This window comes from Lolium perenne, chromosome 6 (assembly GCF_019359855.2).
Source record: "Lolium perenne isolate Kyuss_39 chromosome 6, Kyuss_2.0, whole genome shotgun sequence".
Taxonomy (NCBI): domain Eukaryota; kingdom Viridiplantae; phylum Streptophyta; class Magnoliopsida; order Poales; family Poaceae; genus Lolium; species Lolium perenne.
In genome coordinates, this window is record NC_067249.2 from 17,771,554 (window position 1) to 17,796,261 (window position 24,708).

Sequence of the window (24,708 nt, forward strand, 5' to 3'; positions counted from 1 at the left end):
ACGGCGTCGATTAGGCACGTGCGGCGTCCGTGGTGCATGCCCTCTCCCTCTCCCTCGGCCATGCGGGCGGCGAGGAGGCGGTGGCCAGAGGTCGGGATGCCAGGCTGAGTCGCCGATCCTAGTCCCAGATTTGAAGATTGAAGCCTCTCCATGCTCGATTTGCCCCTCCCCTGGTAGATCTGGTGCTTGGTGGTCTCCGTCGATCCAGGTGTTGGGCAGGTTGGTTCAGTGGGGGGTTGGTACCGGGAGAAATCATTGGCCGGCATTGTTGGCCACGACGGTGACGACGCTGCGGGCACCGTTCTCCTTCTTGAAAGCCTCTTCTAGGTACCGCCCTTCACTACCCCTCCATGTATTGGGCGAAATCCCCTGGTTCCCCTTTCGGATGGCGGTAGCGTTGTGATGCCGTTCACCTTCCTAGAGGCGCCATCTGGGGGGGGGGGGGGGGGCTGGAGAGATGGTGGTTGAGCAATTCACTAGAGGTGTTCGTGGCGACTTCGGTCGTTTCTTCTTTGGTACGTCTTCGTCCATCAGTTGTGGCTTGATGTGGTGGTTGAAGCTTTGGTGGGGGTGGTCAGTTGGTGGAGCTCCCCCAACGTCTCTGGTGGCTTCTTCCCCAGCGGCATGTTTGCATTTTCTCTCGGGTATTGTAGGTTGAACTCCTTCGCCTCCCTACAGTTCGGTGCTCTTCAATCCTGGGCGAGGGACATGGGGTCCCTTCCGAAGGTGAAGATGGCGGAGTACGTGCTCTTATTTGCCAGCTGAGACGATGGCACGTTGTTGTTGCTTCCTCGTTTGATTTGCGCCTCCTAGTATTAGTCTTAGTGCAATGATATTGGTGTCTCATTTTGTTTATCTTGTGTGTGCTTGTGTTTCTTAGTGTGGTATTGGTGTCTCATTTGTTTATTTTGTGTTGCCAAAAGCTATGCTATGTGTAAGCACGTTTGTACCTGCCATTGTCGACATTATTAATATAACGCATGGCCTAGACCTACTGTTTATAAAATTAACGCATGGTCTAAGCCTACTGTTTATAAAATTAGCTTCAAAAGGTGACTCGTTGATAAAATCAATCTCAGCGAAAAAAATACAACAAGAACACCCATAGCATTGGACTAACCCCGCGAAGATCATGGGAAGACTTGGGTATGATCACCTTTTAGATAGGATCTATGAGAATAAAAAAATTCAAGAGACAAAACATGTTCAAATATTATGAAAAAAAAAATGACAACGCACATCTATGTTACATATGCAAGACCAAAAATTTGCAGCTTCAAATTCAACATATACTTAGAGAAACAAAAAAGATAAATTTAAGTGTGAATAGTGTGAACTACTATTCAATCAGATCTGACACTATTTATAGTCGGATTTATCTTTTTTATTTCTTCAATTGTAGATCAAATTTTGAGCTGAATTTTTTTTTTTTTTTGGAATTGTAGATACAATCCAGTATGTCGTATATTATTTTCAGATTTTTTCGCATGATAAAAATATATTTGATGTGAGTTGATCCTATGATCTCACCTAATAGATAGATCTTATACAAGTCTCTCCCGCGAAGATCAATTATACCATATACTCTGTTTTCTTCTCGGCCACTACAGTTTGTGCTTGCGCTGCAGGCAACTGGGTGTCGCAACTTGTGTTGATAGACACAGCTGAAGCCTTCGCCAGCTATTTATGCTGTAATGATCACCATATAAACAACCGCAGATTAGTTATGCAGGCGCACATCAGCAGGTGTAGTTGAACAAACAGAGCTTCTTCAAACTCCAAGGTCAGGCCGATGCCATTCAACATTTCATTAGTCACCGATACAATTCTAAATATCAAGCTCCAAGTAAGATATAGATTTAATGAAAGGACAGCATGGAACAGACATGCAGAAACCCAACAGCAAAACCTACCACCTGATACAACATGAGAAGATAATCAAACCCACGCTCACACTCAAATGCAAGCAAGATCCAAGCTTGCTTGAAATAAGAAGTATAACACTGATTAATAGGAGCAAGTCAGTGTGCCTTCAACCTTCATGACAGCTGACAAATGTCTATGGTAATCAGATAATACATAGGACTTATCATGACTTGGCCTTCATGCCAGTTGACAAACTTCCACGGTAACCAGATAATAATACATTAGAGTTATCAAATAGGCGATTAATTCCTGGAGATTCACTTCATAGCTGACAAATGCACGCTACATAGAGGGTCAATCTCTCTCTCAAAACATAAAGCAGAAGAACCTACACCCAACAAGGCAACAAGCCACCTTGCATTTCAGCCACCAAATCCTGCGGAGTTAGCAACATCATTAGAAAAAAAAAACGCTGTTCATTTAGGGAAAAATGTGTCAAAAGTTTGATCATCTCGGCAAAGTCAGCATTATTAGACAAAACAAATATCTGAAACAAAGAACAACAATAGTAGCAATAAGTAATTTGCAGTCTAGTGGCACCACTTTCAACTTCTACTATTAGCAGTTTTTGGCTACAGCTGGTCTGAGTAGAGGCTAGAAGATCAGTGTGCATATGAGGGGCTCATGGAGTAAGATAGCATAAACACCTGATTCAAGCTCATAGGCCTACTTTTTACAAATGTACGAGCTAGGTAGTCACAAACAAATAAAACTTATGGAGTACAAGCCTCAAGCAAGAGATCTTATGAATTGCTTTCTTCATAAAACGGCTGTAATAATAGTTAAAAAAAGAAATGGCTGTAATTTATCTACCCTGCACAGCATCATTCAACACTATCACCACTACATCTAACGATAATATGCCACGGAGAAAAAAGATGGCATTACTGATTAAATCAGCTTTTATGGTGAATCTAGTTATGTCATTTTGCTCGATATGAAGTATGAAGCATCCATGGTAATATATCCCCCAAGACAGTAAAAGGTTAGTGGTTCATCTGCAGCTACTTAGCATGACAGTGTAATCATCTCGCACCAGGCATGGACATATGCACAAATGGGACAGGCTAAGGGTCTTAAGTTGGGGAGCCCACACTACATTACAGAAAGCACTTGGGGAGTACTAAGGAGGTAAACCAAAAGCACTTGGGGAGTACTAAGGAGGTAAAACAAAAGCAGGGGAAGCTGGATGAAAGGGAGGGGAAACAAAAGAGCACATCCAGAGTATAGGGTGGGCAGAACATCAGTAGAAGATAAGCTTACCTGCTCAACCAGTAGATCAAATAGAATATCAAACCAGACAATCATCTTAAGCATTGAGCAGAAGCTCAGCCCCATCGTGCCCAGCATTAAGACATGTTCCTATAAGCATAAGAATTCAAACAATGTGTCATATGGGGCAGAGTATATGCCATCGCAGCAAAGATAGGAGCAAGGAGCACGCAAAATGAACAACTTCCGTAAATTGCAAACCGAACAGTTACTACAGGCATGCCACATGCAGGACAATCCTACAATTTGATAAATAAATGTTCGTAAATTTCAAACCAAACGGTTACACAAATTGATTTAAGCCTATTAGCAATATCAGCAGAGATAACAATACAGAATGGAAGAAGTATAACTAAGTATAAGCTTCCAAAGGGTTCAAGCCATTTTTTCATGTAATCCAACTTCCAACCGTTGTCCCCTCTTGAGAAAAAATGGCACTGCACATATGCACTAACACTACCATTAGACAATTTTTGTATTGTCAGTAGGTAGACAATGATGAAATTAGTTCAATTATTCCACATAAAATTTTCCAATTTTGTACTCATTGTTTTATTGCATATTCATAAAATAAAACGATGAAGACAGTTATCTAGCTCTGACTTAACCACAAAAATTATAGAAACAAAGCTACCAGTAGACCAATTGCAGCCCACTGCCCATCTACAGAACATAAAGCAAATTAGATACCACTAACAGATTTTTTTTCTAGACCATCAACCATTAATCATTACATTAAAAGCCACCACAAAGAATGAGAACAGACAAATGCAGAACATCATCACTGCTGAAGAGGTCATGAAGCAGCAAAAGAAACAAATGATATGACGCTACATAAAATTGTTGGTCAAACTTCTGTGAGCATAATTTCATCAGCCAATTATCGAACAATAACTTGGTTATGCTGTATCAGCAATATAAGGCATGTTATTACCTGCAGGGTAGACACTTTCGAATGGATGATAGTGAGAAAAGACCATGGTTTTGTAAAGGTTCTTGAACTCCAAAGTCTCAAGATTGATCATGAAGACGCCGATTCTTGTCCACAGAAACACCACATTATTCTCCTCAGCAAACCCTAGTATGGATAGCGGCCCTTTCTCCTCTGGTTTCAGGGAAAGCACCTTGTCCAGTTCAATAGTTCTTCCAAGCTTCCATGAAGAAACACCATCACAATCAGTCTTCCTCTGCCATAACTGAGCCGTGTGATCTGCCGCTTGCACGAAGAGGAAACCCAACCCACCACCCTCTGCCCGCATCATCCTGAAGCAGCTGCCCTGGAGACAAATATCTACTGGCAGATGTATCACAGCTAGGCTCTGCTTCACCAAGTCAAATTCAAGAATTCCAACTAAATTTCCAGTAAACATCCAGTAAAGGGAATCTCCAGACAGCACAGCGTCTACCGCATGAACCATGGTGGGAATATGGCTCTGATTAGCCTTGTATGGAAGCGGTGTTGAGATGGGATTTCCCCATAGGCCTGTCTTTGACGAGTAAACGCAGGCGAGCGCTTGTTGTTTCTTGTCTGCAGCTGCCAAGACCACCTGAAAGTGCTGGCCCTCTCCAGCAGGGCGAAGCACCGCCCCATTGACCAGGCCCATGGTTTTCTTTGTATCGAACGCCGCGGGAATGGCAATGTTGTGCTTGTCACCGGTGATGGGGTCCCACACCAGGACCTGGCGTGGCTTCGAAAGGAAGATGAGGAAGAGACCATGGCGACATCCAAGGGACATGGAGCGCTCGAAGTCGTCGTCGTGCTCCAGAGAGAAGCGCCCGGGAGGGACACGGTTGGGGGCCTCCAGAGTAGGTAGGAAGGACAGGCCGGCATACCTGTCGAAGAAACCGAGGAGGGGCGGGTTGCGCCGGTGGCGGAGGCGGAAGCGGCGGAAGAAGCCGGGGTCGGAGATGAGGCTGCGCCAGCGCTTGCAGACGGCGGATGCGCGGGGGAGGGAGGAGGGCTGCGGTGGGAGACGGACGAGGATCTCGCGGAGGATGTCGTCGTCGTCCAGTGGCCCGGTCGCCGGCGAGCGGACGTGGTGGTCGTGGCGGCGGCGGTGGCTGCTCATCGATCTTGCCCTAGAGCTCGCTCGTCTGGGGAGTGAAGTGACACTGAACAGCGGAAAATGACCATAACCGTGAGAGAGCCCCTGACTTTCTCTTTGTTCTGAAGCCCAGCCCATGGCTAGATACATAGAAGAAGCCCACTAAGTTTTTTTTAACTGTACTCTCCGCAGATTATAAAGTGCCTACAACGTTCTCCTGGAGTATAAATTTCCCTCTCTCAGATAAGACAGGAATTTCCTAAAAGAACAAAACGATTCATAATGCTAGAGTAAACTTGTTTCCCCTTTTTACTCCATGGTCGTATTTAAAAACTTACATATCTGATCAATGCATACACAATTTCATCCTTAGGGCATGAGCAATGGTGGCATACACAACTAGCTGCTCCAATTAAAAAAAATGTAAGAAGCAACATGGTGAATTTTATCTCTACAATGGAAGCTACAACTTTAGTCAGAAAAAAGAGAGAAATGATCCCACAAATATGACACTATGTATCTCTTTCTCTCTCCAAAAAGCATGCTTTTAGGACTGAAGATCCCACTTCTTAAGGGCATGAGCAATGGTGGCATACACAACTAGTTGCTCCATGCAAAAAAGTTGTCAGAAGCAACATGGTGAATTTTATCTCTCCAATGGAAGCTACAACTTTAGTTAGAAAACAGAGATAAGGGACCCCACAAATATGACACTATGTATCTCTTTCTCTCTCCAAAAAGCATGCTTTTAAGGCTTAAGATCCCACTTCCTGAAGAGGAGGCTACCTCCTCATCCGAACCTACTTTGGATCACCCGAACCTAACTAAAGGTGTGAGGCAGCACCTATAGGGCAGTGCATTGGGCATGCCCTAAAGAGGAGGTTGTCTCCTCATCCGAACCTACTTTGGACCACCCGAACCTAAGAGCATCCCCACTCGTTGGCGCTCCCCACGCCCAAATCCGGCAAAATTTTCGTCCGGATTGGAGGGAGATTTGGCGTGGGGAGGAATAGTTTCCCAGCCGCGTGCCCAGGCGAAGACGACGATGCGAGTTTGAAAAACGGAAACTTGATAAACTTCGGCTAAATTCGGGCAAATATAGACTAAATTTAATGATATTTAGACTAAAACGGGCGGAGTTAATACATAGAGGCCGAATTCGACTATATTTCGAATTCGGCTAGGGGAATTCAAATGCTAATTTTAAAACACGGCGCTCTACATGCCCAAACGGCGGTAGAACACCGTGTAGTCGTCGCCGCCGTCGTCGGAGCCGTCGTCCTCGACCTTCGGCGGCGCGGCCTGGCGGCTGCTGCCCTGGCCGGCGTCTCCCCACCCCGAGGATGGCTTGTACCATTCGTCGTCCGAGGACTCGAGGTCGACGACGGGGGCAACGACGCCGGATGGAGGCGTCGCAGGACGGCGGTAGCGCGCGGCGTCGTCGGCGGCGGTTGGAGCGGCGCGCGCGGCGAGTCGGCGTGCCGCGGCCAGTCCATCGCCCGCCGCTGGCTGCTCCGCCTCCTCGCGCTCCCACTCGCGCTGGACCACGCCAGGGCGGCGTCCTCGGGGAGGGCGTTGTCGGCGGGCACCAGGTCGTTGAGCGACCTGGCGATCGCCTCCGCCACGGCGGCGTCCTCCGCGCGCTTCGCCTCCTCCTCGGCGAGCCTATTTGCGGCGGCGGCTTCGGCGTCCTCCTTTTTCGCCGCCTTCCTCTTCCGCCCAGGCTGGGAGGGTTGGTCGCGGAGAAAGAAAATCTGGGAGACGCCGGCTCCTTCTTGACGCGCACCGGCGTCGAAGGCGACGTCGCCTCCTCCCTCTTCACCGGCGCCAAGGATGACCTCGGCGCCGATCCGGAAGACGACGAGCTGGCAGCCATGCGCCGTGGCTGCCAGACGTTTCCCCGGCGGCGGCTCGCCGATGCCCTCGATGGAGGGGGCATCGTGAGCACCGGGAAGTTTCCGCCCTCGATGTGATCGAGGACGGCCTCGAGTGTCCGGCCCGGCGCGCTCCACCAACGTCGGCGGCCCGCGGCGTTGTTGCGCGGAGGCGGAGGCGGCGGGCCGTCGTAGGAGGCAAGCTCCCGCTCCCACCGCCGCAGGAAGTACGAGTTCCACGCCGTGTAGTTGTCGGGGTGGTGGCGTGGCTCGGCGCGCTCCTCATCCGTCAAGGTCATCCACGCCTCCTCGATGGCGACGTCGAGGGCGTGGCCATGAGGCGGCGGCGGGATTGGTACGCCGCCAGCACTAAGCCGCCACCCGCCGCCGGGAGGCCTCGTGTCCGGCGGGCTGGGGTACCCCGCCTGGTGGAGGAGGTGCCCCTCCCACGCGTGGAGCGACCGGCGGGGGAAGCCGTTGTTGGCTGCGCCGTCGTCGTCGTAGAACGCCATCGGGAGAGTAGAGGGAGAGTGGAGGGAGAGTGGAGCACGGGGTACGCCTCGCGGCGAGCGGACCGGCGGATATAGGCGCGGCTGGCGCTGGTGATTAATGACGTGTGGAATACGACGCGTCCGCGGCGAGCTGACCGGCGGCAGCCTTTAGTGCGCGCGGAAGACGATGCGTGCGCGGAAGACGACGACATTAACTCGCCGCGTGGCCGGCGAATGCAGACCGGCGGCAGGCTTTTACAGCGCGCGGACGACGATGTGATGAGGACGACGATTGGTTTCTCTCGCCGACAAGTTGGGGCCACCAGACGCGCGGGAAGTTTCCTCGGTGTTTCCCGCGCTTTCGTTTCGTCCGGAGTCCCCGAGCGCTCCCCGGGGGGTCGGGGATGGCGTGGGATCGCCGGATGAATTTAGGCCCAAATCCGGACGAAAACGAGGAACCGGGGGCGCGACTGGGCCAAATTACGCCGTCCGGATGGAAAAAACGTCGTTCGGGGGTCTCGTCGGGGAGACGAGTGGAGATGCTCTAACTAAAGGTGTGAAGCAGCACCTCTAGGGCAGTGCATTGGGCATGCCCTTAGCCGTCTTGCACCTCACCTCGCAATTACTCCGTCAATGTTTTCTAAGTTTGACCAAATTTATATAAAAAATATGAAAAACTATAATATTAGATTAATATTAATAGATTCACCATAAAATATTTTTTAATATGTACATTCAGTATTGTGCATGTAAATACTTTTTCCTGAATATTTAGGCAAAGTTAATAAAATTTAATATTTTACTAATCTTTAGGCGCCTTACATTTTAAAATGGAGGGAGTACTACATATACATGCTGCTTCAGTTTTGCAAGCTCGCAGGAGCTATACTCCATGATATTTAGCCTCACAGCCAGGGCTGGCCCATAGGGCGGGGCAAAGGGATGCTCGCCCCGTGCCTTCTGGAGCGAGGGCCCCAGTCCAAGATTTCTTTACATATTTGATATATTTATACTTGTAATTAGGTTGTAGAGTTTAAAATAATTCTAGAAAATATAGATGCTCTAAGCTACAGTTTACCGTGCCTCTTACCACACATTTATTTCAATATTTACCCTTTAGGATGTACCGTTCATAATAATTCTATAAAATATACAATGTCCAATCTACAGCTTACCTTTCCTATACACCAACTTCTTTTAACAAAAAATATTCAAATATTTTTCCTGAAGATACGATTTCTCTCTAGCCTTTCCAAATGCCAATATTATTTAGTTTGTTATTGCATTACCCTAATATTTCCTCTTGTCCATTCAATACTAATAGCTTTTAAGTCTTTTGTGTGTGATGGAGATTGTTAAGGGGCCATAAGCTTAAATTTAAGTAATATATAAAAATTTAGCATAAATAAATATCTCTAAAAAACCTAGAGTAGGGGGGACTGGCCCCCTGCCCTAAGAAAACTTCGCTACTGTGAACAAGGGGCCCTTGATGTCGTTTCGTCCTAGATTTCCATATCATGTTTGTTTCTTTTTTTTTCGAGAGTACGCCAAAGGCATACCTTATCATGTTTGTTTCCATAAGGACTTGTTTGCTCACGACCAGGATATGGAAACAAACAGGTCCTTATCTTAGCCTGAAAAGGTAGATCGTGATATTACAGTAGAGGTAGACAAGCCCCTCGCAGCCTCAAAACCGACCACTAGAGTGGCCAACACAACGCAAGAAGGCACACTTCCTCCCAACACAACGCCGACCAGCGAGAAGGACCAGCTCGTCCACAACCGCAAAGACGGACGAGGTCACGCTTTGGTGGATGAGGACCAGATCTTCCTCTGAACAATATGTAACCGAAACTATTTTAGTCTCTTGTTGGTACATTTGATGGATGAGGCGACAAAACAAAAACAATAAAATAGCACCATTTCCGCGAAGAGCATCCATGTGCATGAGAGGCATTGTGGCGAACAATGTCAAGATGAGAGGTCCAAACACTTGAGTTAAATGTCAGATGCTTCTTATTTAGTGGATCCAGGAACCGGAGCTATAGGGACAAATATACGAGATTCCGATGAAAACTTCATAGCTGTTTCATGTGATGATAAGGAGCAGTGGCGGAGCTAGGATTGAATCAAGCCCCGCCCCGAAAACTAAACACACACAAAAACTCATGTAACATCTTTTTATACAATTGCGAAGATAAACATATAATTTCAACTCACTTGTTCACTGTACAATACAATACATAAGAGAGGACATAAAACTAGAAATGGTACTACAAATACAAAAGATACTCCCACGACCATATCAACAGTAATTACCTGTCATCTATTTCTAAACATGAAATCAATACGTAACAATGTGCATTAGCTGAATGTTGGACTCAATTCAATTCTCAAGGAGTAATCAGAATTCAGAAATTACTCTTCCCTATCTTCCTGCTTCTGTCACGCGAGGAGGGGAGCAACGGAGCTGGAGGCGCGGAGCAACCAGCTTTAAAAGATATAAAGAGGGGACAGAGAGGGGATACCGAGTGGTGGAGGCGATGGGTGAAGGATGATGGCCATGGCTCGGCGACGACACGGTAGACTGACAGCTCAAGCCATAGTGCCGCATCGCATACCAACAACTGCGTGGGGAGGCCAGACAGCGCGGCGGGCTAGTTCGAGACGGTGAGCCGACACCGGCGCTCTCTAGCTCGAAAAAAAGTGTTCACAACCTGTTTGGGACTTCGGGGCTCGTTGTCTCGTTCCTTCGTCACTCACTTGTCACGAAACATAGGAAAATGAAGCGCTGGCAAGCTTCCGTTTTGGCCTGGAACTCAGACGAACCACGGGCCACTATACTAAAACCTATAGGTAATAAGTGGAAAGATTTGTTGCGCCTAGGGCCACAACCCTGGTTGCGCGGGGCCTGGCTCCGCCCCTGATAAGGAGCATGCGATTGATGTTTCGAGGCTATGTCGTTACTAGTATCTAGGCTTCGCCTGGCAGAAGGAATAGATGGACACTCAGTTATGGTTGAATCTGATTGTATGGAGGTGGTAGATGTTGTGACAAACCCTTTTAATTACAGAGGTACGTGAGCTGTCATTTCCATTACCTTTTTTCAAGAACACGCGCGAGTATTGCGTATCTTCATTCATTAAGATAGGAATGAGAGTTTCATTTACAAGAGAACATAACTGTCGAGAGTTGCTGATGACTCTAGGCAAGAAAACTTTGAAGCATTGTTCGCGAGAGGCTAATGGAGTTGCACACCAGCTGGCTCCGAGGTGCAGAACATGGTATAGCAGAGGGGTGGTTTGATGCTCCACCAGATTTTCTTTCTCCGCTTGTAAACGATCTTATTATTATCATCCATAAAATTGCTGAAAGTCTCAAAAGAAAAAAGGTGGAACAATGATATTTTTCTGAACGGTTTAGGACCAAAAGGCTGGAAGTGGTATTTGTTGGTTGGATCGAGCAAGGTCAACGCTCGTGCATGTGCGAAACGCAACCGAGTAGCAACTCCAACCGGAAACCAGAACGATCAAGTACCACTCCTTTGAAGAGGCGTTGTATTTCTCTAAGCCCATTTTTTCATCTTAAGGTAAACTCTGGGGCGCAATTTAGCTGGCTACGACAATGTATTGGAGACGTGTTCACGTTTGGGTTGCCTACATATGCATGCATAGATCGGGTCGATGCGCGTTCACCTCGATCGGGATCGAACAGCTGACCTGACGGCGCACGTTTTGGGGGTTCTTCGTTCTTCCCGTTTTGCGCGTAAGTCTAGCAATTGTTGCTTACCGAATTACCGTATAAGTTTTCAAATATTCCAGCGATCGGGTTGCCAACACGGAAACTACTCTAGTTCCAAAAGAAAAAACTACTCGTGTACGTACGTTTTTCCATCGGCCATGGGCCATCGCGCGCGATATATGTATTTCATGAGCCCACCTCTCCTTTGCTGCTAAACCTAGATCGGCGATCCTTATTCTTCTTCGACAACAAACACAATCCCTCAGCAAGCTTACAGAAAACCGAAGCCCTAAGAACATGGGCAGGCAGTCGTTGACCGGGATGGACGACGTCGAGAGGCAGACAATCTACGGTGACCGGGAGATCTATAAAAAGAAGACGATCAGCAAAGACTGCTGCATCGGGAGCATGGCTACGATCTTGTTCGTCGTGATCACCCTGTGCATCGTCCTCCCGATCGTGCTCCTCCATCTTGACGCGCATTACTACGTCGCCATAGACTCCGTCTCCGACCTCGATCGGACGAGGGGCCTGTCGTTCAATCTCACTCTCGGAGTCTCTTCGCGGAACTACGGGACCAAGGCGTGCATCAGACCCGGCACCTACGTTGAGGTCTCCTACCGTGGTGTCCTGCTCGCCACAAGCGAGGCCGAGGTGGGGCGGCTCTGCGCCGGGCCGAAGAGCTCTGCCGAGCAGCGTGTTGCCGCAAGGACGACCCACGTACCCGAAGGCCACATGCTGGACAGCCTCGCAGCGGACATGAAGCTAGGGCCGCCGCTGTACGAGGTCACGCTGCACCTCCCACCAGGGTCGTACGGCGTGGTATATGAGGTCTACGAGAGCTGGGTGTCAGGGTGCGGGCGCACACACGTCGGCTCCGCCGCCGTGTGGTGCGATGCCCCCTACCAGATGTGAGATGCCCAGATTTGCTGGATCTGTCTGCAATATACATATGACTAGATAATCTCGATCAGTTGCCAATTAATTTCTTAACATGTCGCATATATTTCAATTATGTTTGAGTGGGTGTTTAATCTCCATCTTGTATTATTGTAGTTGGCATTGATGATGTTTTTTTAGTCTATTTTAATTATTCTGTGAGAATGATATATCTCTATTAGAAATATCAGTTGGTTGGATCATTACTTTGTATACACATGTACTACCTGTGGAAAGAACATCTTTTTTTTTGAACCTTCTGTGGAAAGAACATCTTCCCGGGGGTATGTATTAGGAAAACGCTTCCTTTCGGCCGACCAATCGCGCGGTGCTCCGCGCCGTTTGATCCATCCCAGATGGATGTTGGCCTACCGACGCGGCCCAGCCAGTCCACAGCCCGACCCGTTTCCCTTCTACCAGTTGTGGCGACAAAACGAAGCAGGGCACTCGGGAGCGACGCGGCGGGAGACATTGAGGGACGCGGCGGAGTTGGCGCGACCCGGCGGAGCGACACGGCCGCGCGGCGGCTAACGGTAAGTTTCCGCCCTCCTCTCTCCTTCCCGCGTCGCTCTCCTCCTCCTCTCCTGCGTCTGGCCTCCCTCCTCCATCGCTAGCGATGCGGCCGTGCGGCGGCCGGCGGTTTGTTTCGGCCCTCCTCCATCCTCCCCCGCGTCGGGTTTCCTCGCTCCTCGATCGCTAGGTTGGCCGGCATGCGATTTCTCCCCCATATCTAGGGTTTTCCCGTTGAATTCTAGGGGGGTTTTTTCTAGTATGAAATTTGTAGTATTCCATGTAAATAATTTGTGACTAAGTAGGTTTCACATATGTGGTTCTCTAATTGCTAAACGAATTATGTTAGTTCACATTAGATTTTTGTTGTTAACCCTGCAACTTTTTGTCATTAATATTATACATTATATGTTGTATCATTTGTAATCCATGCAACTTTTTTGTGACTAAGTAATGTTCATTTTTGTGGTTATTTGTACCTGCAAATAGATGTTGTTAATATTGTACATGGTTTGTTGTTGTATTTGCTATGGATTGTTGTATTTTTGTTATGGATTGTTGTATTTGTTGTTGGTGTAGTTTGGATGGGAGTAATTATTTGTAACTTTTTATGTAGTAATCGTTGTGTTTTGTTGTTTCTCTCCCTTTGTAGTTTGACAATATGGTGCCAAATGAAGCTCCGAAAGAGGCTATGTTTCAAATGCGTTTTGGAGCAAAGCGTCTTGAGAAAGTTGTTCAAAAAAAACATGAATGTTGCAAATAGAGCTATCATCGCCAAGACTCCTTTCAAGCAGCTGCTCAATGTGGCTTCATTTGCAGCACCGCCAATGGAGCTCATTGAGTATGTGGTGAAGCACACAGATCCCAAGCTGAGGGAATTTAGGCACAAGAACAATAGTATTTTGTTCACAAGGGAGATGGTGGTTAAGGTTCTTGGCGTGCCTTCCGCTAATAGGGACATGGTATATCTAAAGAGGACTCAACAATCTGACCTTCGGGATATGTTCCAGAATGACAAGGGACGTGCGACAATTGCTAAAGCCATTGAGGTGTTGGAGAATTGTGAAGATACAAATGATGCACTTGTTGTTCAAAGCTTTGGTCTTATAGCTTTTGCCACTGTGCTTTGTCCTGGCACTGGCAATGTGGTCAAATGTGAGTATTTGGGTATTTTGATGGATGCCAATGAGATTGACCAGTATGCCATTGATGAGCATATACTTAAAGAGATGATGGGCAAGGTTGTGTTGTTCAAAGAGAAGTTGTTCACTCGTTCCAAACTAGATCCTTCGCAGATTGTGTGGATTGAGATGTGCCTTCCCATGCTCGAGGTATAACTCCTATTCCTATAACTTGTTACTGTTTTTTATGTTGTAAATGCATATTTTTAATGTGGATATTTGTAACAACCCAACTTTTGTGCATTGATTTAAAATTTTGAAATGCAAAATTTAGGGCCAACAAAAACTTTTTCTATCTTCAAGCTTTACATGCATATAGTTGATCTTGCATTAATTGTAGGATGTGTGTGGTTGTTACTTGTAAAAATTAAATTGTGTGTCGATCACTAAAGAAAATCTAAAACCCTTTCTACAGGTGAACTTCTTTATTTCTGGTTTGAATTAATTTAACCGTGACACAAACCCTTGGAACATTTCACCTCTCTCTATTTACTTGAGTGATCACATTTTTCTTTCTCACAAAACCCTAAGACTTAAACCTCTAATGCTTAGATGGATCTTTTGAGATCAACTTCTAGTCACTTTTGTTTGTGACTTTTCTCTCTCAGCTCTCACACCAAATTTGATTACAAAAATGTCTCTAGCCATGTGCTAATGAACTCATTTCATTTTCATCATTTTCTTGAACTATATTACTTCATTTTGGTCGTGACAAAAATCCCAAAATGTGTCTTGGAGCAAGTTTGGTCGCATAGACCATGTGCTATCTAACTTGTCCCTCCCACTTATTCTCCCTTTTCTTTTTAGGCATTATTTTTCCTCTCATTTTTCCGTCACTCTCCTCACCCATGCACACTTGGTGAGCCAAATTGGCTTGCTAAATAAAATTTGGCCGGCCATGCCCTCCTCCCTTCTCATTTCTCTCTCTTGTCTTGTTCCACTTTGGAAATGTGTGAGCCGGCCATGTCAAGTAATTCATGCATGTGTGTGTGTGTGCTCCCAAATCCCTTCTTTCCCTCTCTCTTGTATTTTTCTGCCTTGTCATCTCACTCGCTCCCCTCTTTTCACTTTCTCACTCTCCACACCACGATCACATGTGTGTGCATGCGGTTTGGCATCATGTGGTCTAGAGAGAAATTAGAAGAGATGGCCGGGGCTAGTTGATCACTTGCTTCCAAACTGCAACACTCCACTCGGATCAGACAACACCTGAAGCTACACACACATGCACCCCTCTCCTGTCCCTCCCCTACACAAACCTAGAGGCTCTCCCGTCGCATCTTCACTTTGGCAAGACCCGCACGGTGCATCTCAACCTTCTCTCCTTTCTGCGGCACCAGCTGGCGAAACCAGGAGGCCTCGACGCAGATGCACCTCCCTACTCCTCCTAGACCAACCTACCATGCACCCCTTCTTGTTCTGCAGCAACTCCGACCCCCAACCGGCGACGAACGCGTCACCCTGGACACGGCCACGCTGGCCGCCCCACGCTCCCGTCTGGTGGCCATGGTTGCCCTGCGGTGGAGGATGAGACCGTCCCTATGACGCCCGTGCGCGGACAAGATTTTCCCCGAGCTCTACTGCACGCACGCGGCCGAGCAACGCCGCGGGAATTCCGTCGAATAGCTGGCGGGTGCGATGGGACACGACCGTGCACGCCAGGCCGCGCGTCCCCGACGCACGCTCGCGTCCAAATGGCGGCACCGTCGCTCAGACACGTTGCCTCGCCGCCCATCACGCCCAATCCACTGCTGCCGCCCGCCCACTCTTCCTCGCCGGACCTGGCGCACCGTACGCCGGCCGTTCCCGTATATAATGGCACAGACCTCCTGCTGCTCCACTCCCTCGCCACCAGAACCCCACTCCACCCCAACTCCACCTCGCGAGAGGAGAGGAGCTCCTCTCCCCCCTGCTGTCCGCAAGCGTGCTCGACATCCGGCGAGTGTTGGTGAAGGTTGCCATCGAGGGACTCCCCCATTTCCTCTCCCACTTGACTCCCTGGATGCTCCCTAGTTCCCTATCTCTAATGCGCCTTCCCTTTCATCTCAGGTGTGCTCGCCGGCGACGCCATCCCGAACAGCAGTTCTCGCCCGTCGCCGTCGATCGTCGAAAAAACCGTTGCTGTTTTGGCCGCCGCGACCACCGTTCGACAGCCCCTGCTCCGCCGCTTCCAACGCGCCCGGTCCCGTCATCATCTGCGCAGTGAGGTGAGCGCCGTAGCCTCCGCCGGTTCCCAGATGCTCCGCCGGTGCACGTCGCACGCGCGTGCATGGCGCGGGAGGACGACGCACAGCGGCCGTCGATCCTCACTTGATCGGACGGCCGCATGCGCCCCTGGCCCCGCCGTTTCTTCCGCTGGGCCCGGCCACGGGATTTGAATCCCTGGCGCTCCCGCGCTGCGGAGCCACTGCTGGGCCGAATCTGGCCAAGCCCAGCAGCGCCGGCCCTTTCCCTTTCTTCTTTTTTTCTTCCTTTTAACCTGCCAGTAATTCCCTGCTTAGTTTTTAAATCACCACAAATTCATCCAGTGACCAAATGAGTTGGTTCAAGTTCCTACATGCTCACAGATGTTTTCTTAACCATATACACCTGCATGCATGTGGTTTAGTGCTGTAAAAATGAGCTGATAAATGAAAACCTAAAAAGTATCTGCTGGAGTATTTTATTTAGTGTGTGATATTTATGCAACCTTCTTGCATGAGGTTAGTTGTGTTGTGAAGTATATGTAAATAGCTTCATTTTGGCACTAGTCTAGCATGCAGGGGCTTTCTGGAATTAAGTTGTTTTACAAAACCATTTCTGTCCAGAGAGCTAGTAAATGATTTTTAAATGGAAAACTGCTTTAGATTTTGAAACAATACCAAGTGCTGCTGGTAGATATATATATATAAGGTAATTTTGTGCCAAAGGAAATATTTTTAAGAGTTATAGTTTAATTTCAAGAATTTAATTACTAAAACAGTATATCTTTTTAGTATTTGATTTTTATAAAATCATTTACAAATCAGAAAAATGTTAAACCAGTGGGGTTAGTTCACATTTAGTCTCACCTATCCAGGGGTATGTTTGGTGTTGGTTGGTGATGCTCTGATACTGGTGTGGCTTGCTGTTTGTATGCTCTGGTTTCTGTCTTAGATAATTGGTCAAGGTCATTTAAAAGATTATTTGCATGTGATTCTTGTGCATGTGTACTCTACATGTTATTAGCTTTCAGTAGGTATGCTGCATGCATTTTTATGACATACAGAAAGATTTAGACCATTTAAATGGTTCCTAAGTCAATTCTGGAATTGGCAAAAATCATATCTTTTGTTTTAAAAATCATAAATGGATGAAACCACTTTCAGTAGCTTGCATTAGCAACCTTTTCATACTGTAATTTTTCCAAATTTTTGTGTGAATTATTCTGGTGTGGTTTGTTGATTGGGTATAGCTTGTTGTTTTCTTTTTGCGACGCTAGATTCGAACACCGCCGGAAACGAAGGAGGAGGGGACTTTGGAGGGACTGAAGAGGAAGACCAGGGGCACTTTGCTGATCAAGGCAAGCCACCTCTTGATGCATCTCTGATCCTATATATCTTATTCTTGCATTATTACAGATTTTATAAAAGTGCATGTCTTCTATTTATATTGTCGGTGGTTAGTGCCACCCGGAGTTTTTATTGATCCACCCTTAGGGTGCAGCCCTCGTTGATACCTACTGATCACACCTCTATTAGTGATATGGTGCTTATCACCTTGTCATCCTTGTCGCCATTTTTTTTGAAGAAGAATCGGACTATAGGTGGGAGCCCTGGAAAAATGGTTATGAAAATGTTTTCCCGAAAATGAGCTTTTCGAAAACCTTGGAATGGGGTAGCCCTGCCCAAGTGTGGTTTTTGTGAAACACAAGAAGGTTTATGAAATATATTGCTGGATGCAAATGGAGACGAAAAGTTGTTTTTCGAAAAACCTTGGTGACCATAGTACGAAACCGGACCTAGCCAGTACAACCACATTACCCTTTAGTGGGACGGGGCGTAGTGTAGTAGTTTGTCTCACCTTAGTTTGGGTCCTGCAAATGTAGTGGCAGTCCGACCATGGACGCTTCGACCGGGGTCCTTCCCATGAGAAGGGACGCAACCCATTTGCCTTTTCAGGTACGCGGGGTATAACCTATGAGCTCCCATTGAATAATGCCCCGCAGTTGGTCGCGGCATTCTGGAGGGTCGAGTTGGTCGGGGAATTTGCTACTCCTGGGTAAACGACCCCTCGAACTCTGGTGTTGGGAGGTACAACTCTAGGCAGCATGTCTTAGGCTAAGGCGAGCAGGCGAAAAACTATGATCGGGTACTTGTCGTGGCATATGTTATTATGCAGGGATGATGCCCACACGATGAGTATTCGGATCTTGTGGGGAAAGTGTACAACCTCTGCAGAGTGTAAATCTATTCGAATAGCCGTGTCCGCGGTTATGGACATGGGAACGGCGGTACGTGGCATTAAAGGGAAGTTTTGTTTTACAAATATGTTTTCCAAAAAGTTTTTGGAAATGTACCTGGGAGGTACGGAGAAGTACCAGTGGGACTGGTGGAGATGTACCGAGAGGTACGGTGGAAAGGTGAAATTGTTTTGGTCATTCCGATGGCCGAAAAAAGAAAATGGGTCTTCCTTACCTATTAGTCGGCAAAGTAAAATTGTTTACAAAAAGTTTTTCAACAAAAACATAGAAATGTCAAACTCTCGAGAGGAACCACCTCTCGCTCCTTGTCGCCCTAGTTTAGTGCCTGTTCCTTGCTACTGCCATATTGCATATCCTTTACTTCTCTCTAAGGTGGTTTGCGAGTACATTCAAACGTACTCATTGGCATTGTTGTCCTGGCTATTTACTTGGCCAGACTTTGAAGAGGAGTACTACGAAGAAGAGGAGTACGACGCCGAAGACGAGAACTAGGTCGCTCTCCCAGTCAGCCGCCTGTAGGGTAAAGGCCTGACGTGGGTTCCACCGCTGTTTGAAGTCAAATAAATTCCGCTGCTGTTTGTTGAACTTCGGCCTTGATGGCCTATGATGTAAGACTTCCGTATTAATGTTATTTCGGTACTGTAATGGATGATGTAATCTGGTATCAGTTCGGTTATGTATTCACGATGGAAGGGTCTTGGGATCGTGAAATTGTATGCATAACATGAGTTCTGGACTGGTAAGTCCGGGGCCCCACAGAGCTGGTATCAGAGCCATCCTGACTGTAGGAGACCTTAGTTAGCATGGGCGTTAGATCAGAGGAAGAACTATTTTCTTAAAACAAAGAGGTTGACTAAATGCTGAAAATGCTTAAGTCCCTTATCTCCTTCTATTTTCAAAGACTTTACTTGCATTAAAGTTTTACTATGCTTAAAATTTTGCACACTGTGGTCACTAACTTAATCTACTTTAAAATTTGTGTAGATGCCGATCGAGTACTCGCACTTTCACCAGGTCGGGGTGAGGCCGCCCCTCTACTTCTTCGAGCGGGCCCTGGCCGATCTGGCTTTTCGGTGTGGGCGTCCGGCGCCCGAGGTGAAGGGCGTCCGTACCGAGAGGCCGGAGGATTCGGAGATGGCCTGGCTGGTCACCTGCGTCGTCAGGGGGCGCGAGGTTGCCCCCGTTTCTGAGGAGTTCACCATCGACGTGATGGAGCGCACGTGGCTCGACGGGATGATCCGAGTCTTCCAGGAGGCACTTGCCCGCCTTGCTCTCCTTCACCCTGAGGCTGTCGCCGACACTGGTTACCAGTACCTTGGTCTGCGCGACGGCGCGGGTCATCCTGTGGCCGGCGCCCCGCACCCCGACACCGCCCACTAGCTGCACCACTTGGAGTACCTGCTGCACCACACTCAGACTCAGCAGGACCGCGCCCGAGAGAGGTGCGATCTGCAGGAGGATGAGATCGTGACACTTCGCGCCCAGCTTGCTGCTGCACAGGCCGACTTGGCCAGTGAGCGCAAGAAGAGACTTGCTGCACGCCGGAAGGCTTCACGCCTGAAGGCGAAGGTGGCTTCGCTGGAGGCTCTGACTGCTCAGATGGAGGCCACTATCGAGGAGCTTGAGGACGACGGTGAGGATCTCCGCAAGGAGAACGAGGCCATTCTTAGCGACGACGACGACTACGAGGAGGAGGACTTCGATATGGAGCCTGATACTGAGGATGAGGCCTTCATCAACGACGAGGATGAGGAGCCCGAGCCACTGATGTCTGAGGAGGACCCCGAGGAGCCAGCCTTTGTTGAGGAGGACGCCCCACCAGCACCTGAGGGTCCTGTTGTGGACCTTGACGACTTCTAGAGTACTACCCCCAGACTCGCACCACCTTACCGTAGGGCGATGATATAGGTCCCCGTGCGATGCGAGTAGACTTATGATGATGGTTCTGTTAAAACCATCCATTTTGGTTGTGCTGTATGAGACTTATGTTGTGATGTTGTATGACTATGTTGTGCCTTCGGCACCCTGCTATGTTATGCTATCGTTTGCCTACTTTACATTTGCGAGTTTCCGTTTTCAAAGTTGCATTTTTAACAAGCCCTCCCCTTTTAAGTGGCTGCCCATCTCCTTGTTTCCCCATTGATATCTGATCCACATCTCTTCAGGATGGTTGAAACCCGTAGTGGAAACGCCAGCGGGTCCGACCAAAACCCCCCTCCACCTCCGGACCCAACCATGGCGCAACTTCTGCGCCTTATGATGGAAGACCGTGAGGCAGCCCGTGCAGAGCGCCAAGCTAACCTTGCTACCCTTCAGCACCTCGCTCAAATTGCTACCGGAAACGCCAACAACAATAATGGCGGGGATGGTAATGCAGACCCCCGCTCCAAGCTGAAGGATTTCCAGAGCACCAATCCACCTGTCTTCTCCAAGTGCACTGAACCCCTCGATGCCGATGACTGGCTTCGCACTATTGAGAACAACCTGGAAGTTGCCGGAGTTGGCGACAATGAGAAGGTTTTGTTCGCCACTCATTATCTTTCTGGACCTGCCCACGCTTGGTGGGAAAACGTCAAGGCTATTCAAGCTGAGGGACACGTCATCAACTGGGAAGAATTCAAGACCAAGTTCCGCAAGACCCACATTCCATCAGGACTGATTAAGCTCATGAAGGACAAATTCATGAATCTGAAGCAAGGAAGCATGACTGTGGTGGAATATATGGACAAGTTCACCACTCTGTCCAGATATGCTCCAGAAGACACCGACACTGAAGAAAAGAAGAAGGACCGTTTCCTGAATGGTCTGCATGATGAGATGCAGAGTATTTTGGTCACTGTTCCGTACCCTAACCTTGAGTCCCTTGTTGATGCCTCTATCATGGTGGAGAGCAAGCACAAGAGTGCGTTTGAGAACCGCAAGCGCAAGGCGATGATGCAGCAAGGCAGCTCCAGCAATCAGCGACCCCGCAGCTTTCCTCCACCAAGGCCGGCGCCCCAGCAGCAGAGGACACCACCCCCTGCACCTCGCCCCAACAACCCCAACCGCAACTTCAACCCTCAGCGTTCTGGAGGAAACAACTACAATCCCAGCTACAACCGCCCGAACAACATTGTTCGCCCCGTCACCAACGGATGCTACACTTGCGGACAGCCGGGTCATTTCTCCAAGGAGTGTCCCAATAAGATGAACACTGCTCAGTGCCCCAATGCGCCCAAGCCAAATCAGGGTCAAGCCCGTACTGTCGCCGGAAGGAACCCGAACCAGAAGAGGTCTGCTGGACCAGCTAGGGGACACCTCAACCATGTCAACGCGGAAGAAGCTCAGGAAGCTCCGGATATTGTTCTGGGTACGTTCCCTGTCAACTCAGTCCCCTCGACTGTTTTGTTCGACTCTGGAGCCTCGCATTCTTTCGTTACCAAGCCCTTTGTGAAAAAGGGAGGCTTAACCCCCACCCCCTTGAAACGACCTATGCTCGTACAAATCCCTGGATCCACTAGCAGAACCCAGAGTTCCTGCAAAGAGGTTCCCATAGATATTCAGGGAAAACGTTTCCACGCAAATCTGATAGTGTTGGGTGAGCAAGGGTTGGAAGTTATTTTAGGGATGGATTGGATGGTGAAGTACAAGGGGCATATAGACTGTGCTCGCCGAGCTATAACCATGACTGCTGAGGACGGGGAAGTAGTTGAGCACGTGGCGACCATGCCCTCATCTAAGGCCTTATGCAAGAAGAGTGTCGCTAGCCCAGCCCTGCATGAAGTACCCATAGTTTGTGAGTACCCTGATGTCTTTCCAGATGAGCTACCCGGTATGCCCCCTGATCGGGATATCGAGTTTATCATCGAGCTAGTTCCCGGAACTGCCCCCATCGCTCAGCGACCTTACCGAATGAACCCGCATGAATTAGTTGAGTTGAAGAAGCAGTTGGATGACATGTTGAAGAAAGGATTGATTCGCCCGAGCGCATCACCCTGGGGATCTCCTGTTATCTTTGTGGATAAGCGGGACGGTACTATCCGCCTGTGCGTGGATTACCGAAAACTGAATGATGTCACCATCAAAAACAAATATCCCCTCCCGAAGATTGAAGATTTATTCGACCAGATGAATGGCGCCCGAGTTTTCTCCAAGATTGATCTCCGAACGGGTTATCATCAACTCAAGGTTCGAGAGTTAGACATTCCCAAAACCGCCTTCACCACACGGTATGGACTTTTTGAATATACCGTGATGTCCTTCGGACTGACCAATGCCCCTGCCTATTTCATGAATCTCATGAACAAGGTGTTCATGAAGTACCTCGACAAGTTCATCGTGGTTTTCATCGATGATATTCTGATCTACTCCAAGAATGAAGAAGAGCATGCTGAACATCTGCGAATTGTTTTGGGAACTCTCCGCGAACATCAGCTTTACGCCAAGTTTAGTAAATGTGAATTTTGGCTGAAAGAAGTAGGATTCCTTGGTCATGTCATTTCTGCCGGAGGAGTGTCAGTTGACCCGTCCAAAATTCAGTCCATCATGGAGAAGAAAGCCCCTACCAATCAGACCGAAGTCCGCGCCTTTCTAGGATTGGCGGGTTATTACCGCAAGTTCGTTGAAGGATTCTCCAGCATTGCGAGACCCTTAACGCAGTTGTTGAAGAAGGATAAGAAGTTCGAGTGGACCGATAAGTGTGTGGCAAGTTTTCAGGAACTCAAGAAGCGATTAGTTACAGCCCCCGTCTTGACCATGCCCGATATCACCAAGGATTTTGATGTGTACTGCGATGCATCAAAATAGGGTCTGGGAAGTGTGCTGATGCAAGAAGGCAAGGTGATATCCTATTTGTCAAGGCAACTTCGACCGCACGAGATGAACTACCCCAAGCATGACTTAGAGCTTGCTGCTGTAGTTCACGCCCTGAAGACTTGGCGCCACTATCTAGTGGGAAATCGCTGTGAAATCTACACCGATCACAAGAGTCTGAAGTACATCTTCACTCAGCGGGAGCTGAATATGAGGCAGAGCAGATGGATGGAGCTTATCAAGGACTACGATCTCGGTATTCATTATCATCCCGGTAAGGCCAATGTCGTAGCTGATGCCCTTAGTCGAGAGCCATGTTCATTGAACACCCTGATCAAAATTGCTCAACCCAAGCTGTATGAAGAACTTGAAGAGTTCGGCCTCGAGCTCGTTAGCCATGGTTTTCTGGCAAATCTCGAGTTGAAGCCTACCTTGTTCGATCAAATCAAAGAAGCTCAAGTGGGTCATGAGAGTATCGAGGGAATCAAGCGTAGGATGGATAGGGAAGAAGTCCCTGGTTTCGCGATTGATGCTGAAGGAGTTTTGTGGTACAAGGGACGCCTCTGTGTACCTAATATCGAAGACTTGAAGCAACTCATCATGAAGGAAGCTCACGACACCCCCTACTCAATCCACCCCAGAGGAACCAAAATGTATCAAGACCTGAAGAAACAATTTTGGTGGCACGGTATGAAGCGCGAGATAGCGTTTTTCATTGCTCGTTGCGACGTGTGCCAGAAAGTGAAGGCTGAGCATCAACGACCAGCTGGACTACTCCAACCCCTCAAGATCCCCGAATGGAAATGGGAAGAAGTCGGAATGGATTTCATTACAGGATTGCCTAAATCTCAGCGCGGTCACGACTCCATCTGGGTTATTGTCGATCGACTCACCAAGGTCGCCCATTTCATTCCAGTCAAGACCACTTTCCCCGGAACCCGGCTGGCTGACCTTTATATATCCCGTATTGTTAGTCTCCACGGAGTCCCCAAGAGGATAGTGTCAGATCGAGGTACCCAATTCACCTCAAAATTCTGGAAGAGCCTGCATGAAGCCCTCGGAACAAAGCTAACCTTCAGCACCGCTTATCACCCGCAGACCGGGGGCCAAACAGAAAGAGTAAACCAGATTCTTGAAGATATGCTTCGTGCTTGCGTCCTCGCCTATGGAGCAAAGTGGGAAGATTGCCTACCCTTCGCGGAATTCTCTTACAACAATAGCTACCAAGCTAGTCTGCAGATGGCCCCCTTTGAAGCCCTATATGGTCGCCGTTGTCGAACCCCTCTCAACTGGTCCGAGACCGGAGATAGCCAAGTTTTTGGACCTGACCATCTTCGCGAAGCTGAAGAACAAGTTCAACTGATCCGCGATCGCCTCAAGGCCGCTCAATCCCGTCAGAAGAGTTATGCTGATTCCAAGCGACGTGAATTGACCTTCAAGGATGGAGATCATGCTTATCTTCGCGTCACTCCACTCAAGGGAATGCAAAGATTTCAC

At 48.3% G+C, this 24,708-nt stretch overlaps 2 protein-coding genes across 3 annotated transcripts; one reads left to right on the plus strand and one right to left on the minus strand.

Moving 5' to 3' along the window:
• Positions 1-1,989: 1,989 nt before the first annotated feature.
• LOC127308729 (uncharacterized) lies at positions 1,990-5,396 on the minus strand. Of its 2 annotated transcripts, none has more exons than XM_051339633.1 (3): positions 4,133-5,396; positions 3,190-3,288; positions 1,990-2,302 (listed from the first exon to the last, which is right to left on the minus strand). In XM_051339633.1, exons 1-2 carry the CDS (start codon positions 5,391-5,393, stop codon positions 3,236-3,238), a joined length of 1,314 nt encoding a protein of 437 aa, XP_051195593.1. In that variant the 5' UTR covers positions 5,394-5,396; the 3' UTR covers positions 1,990-2,302; positions 3,190-3,235. The 2 variants fall into 2 exon arrangements, with proteins under 2 accessions (XP_051195593.1, XP_071677536.1); XM_071821435.1 differs by having other exon boundaries at positions 1,990-2,300; positions 3,187-3,288.
• Positions 5,397-20,655: 15,259 nt separating this feature from the next.
• LOC127310723 (uncharacterized) lies at positions 20,656-23,205 on the plus strand. The gene is made up of 4 exons (XM_051341372.1): positions 20,656-21,129; positions 21,244-22,231; positions 22,331-22,977; positions 23,059-23,205. The coding sequence occupies exons 1-4, from the start codon at positions 20,656-20,658 to the stop codon at positions 23,203-23,205; spliced, it is 2,256 nt and encodes a 751-aa protein (XP_051197332.1).
• Positions 23,206-24,708: the final 1,503 nt, after the last annotated feature.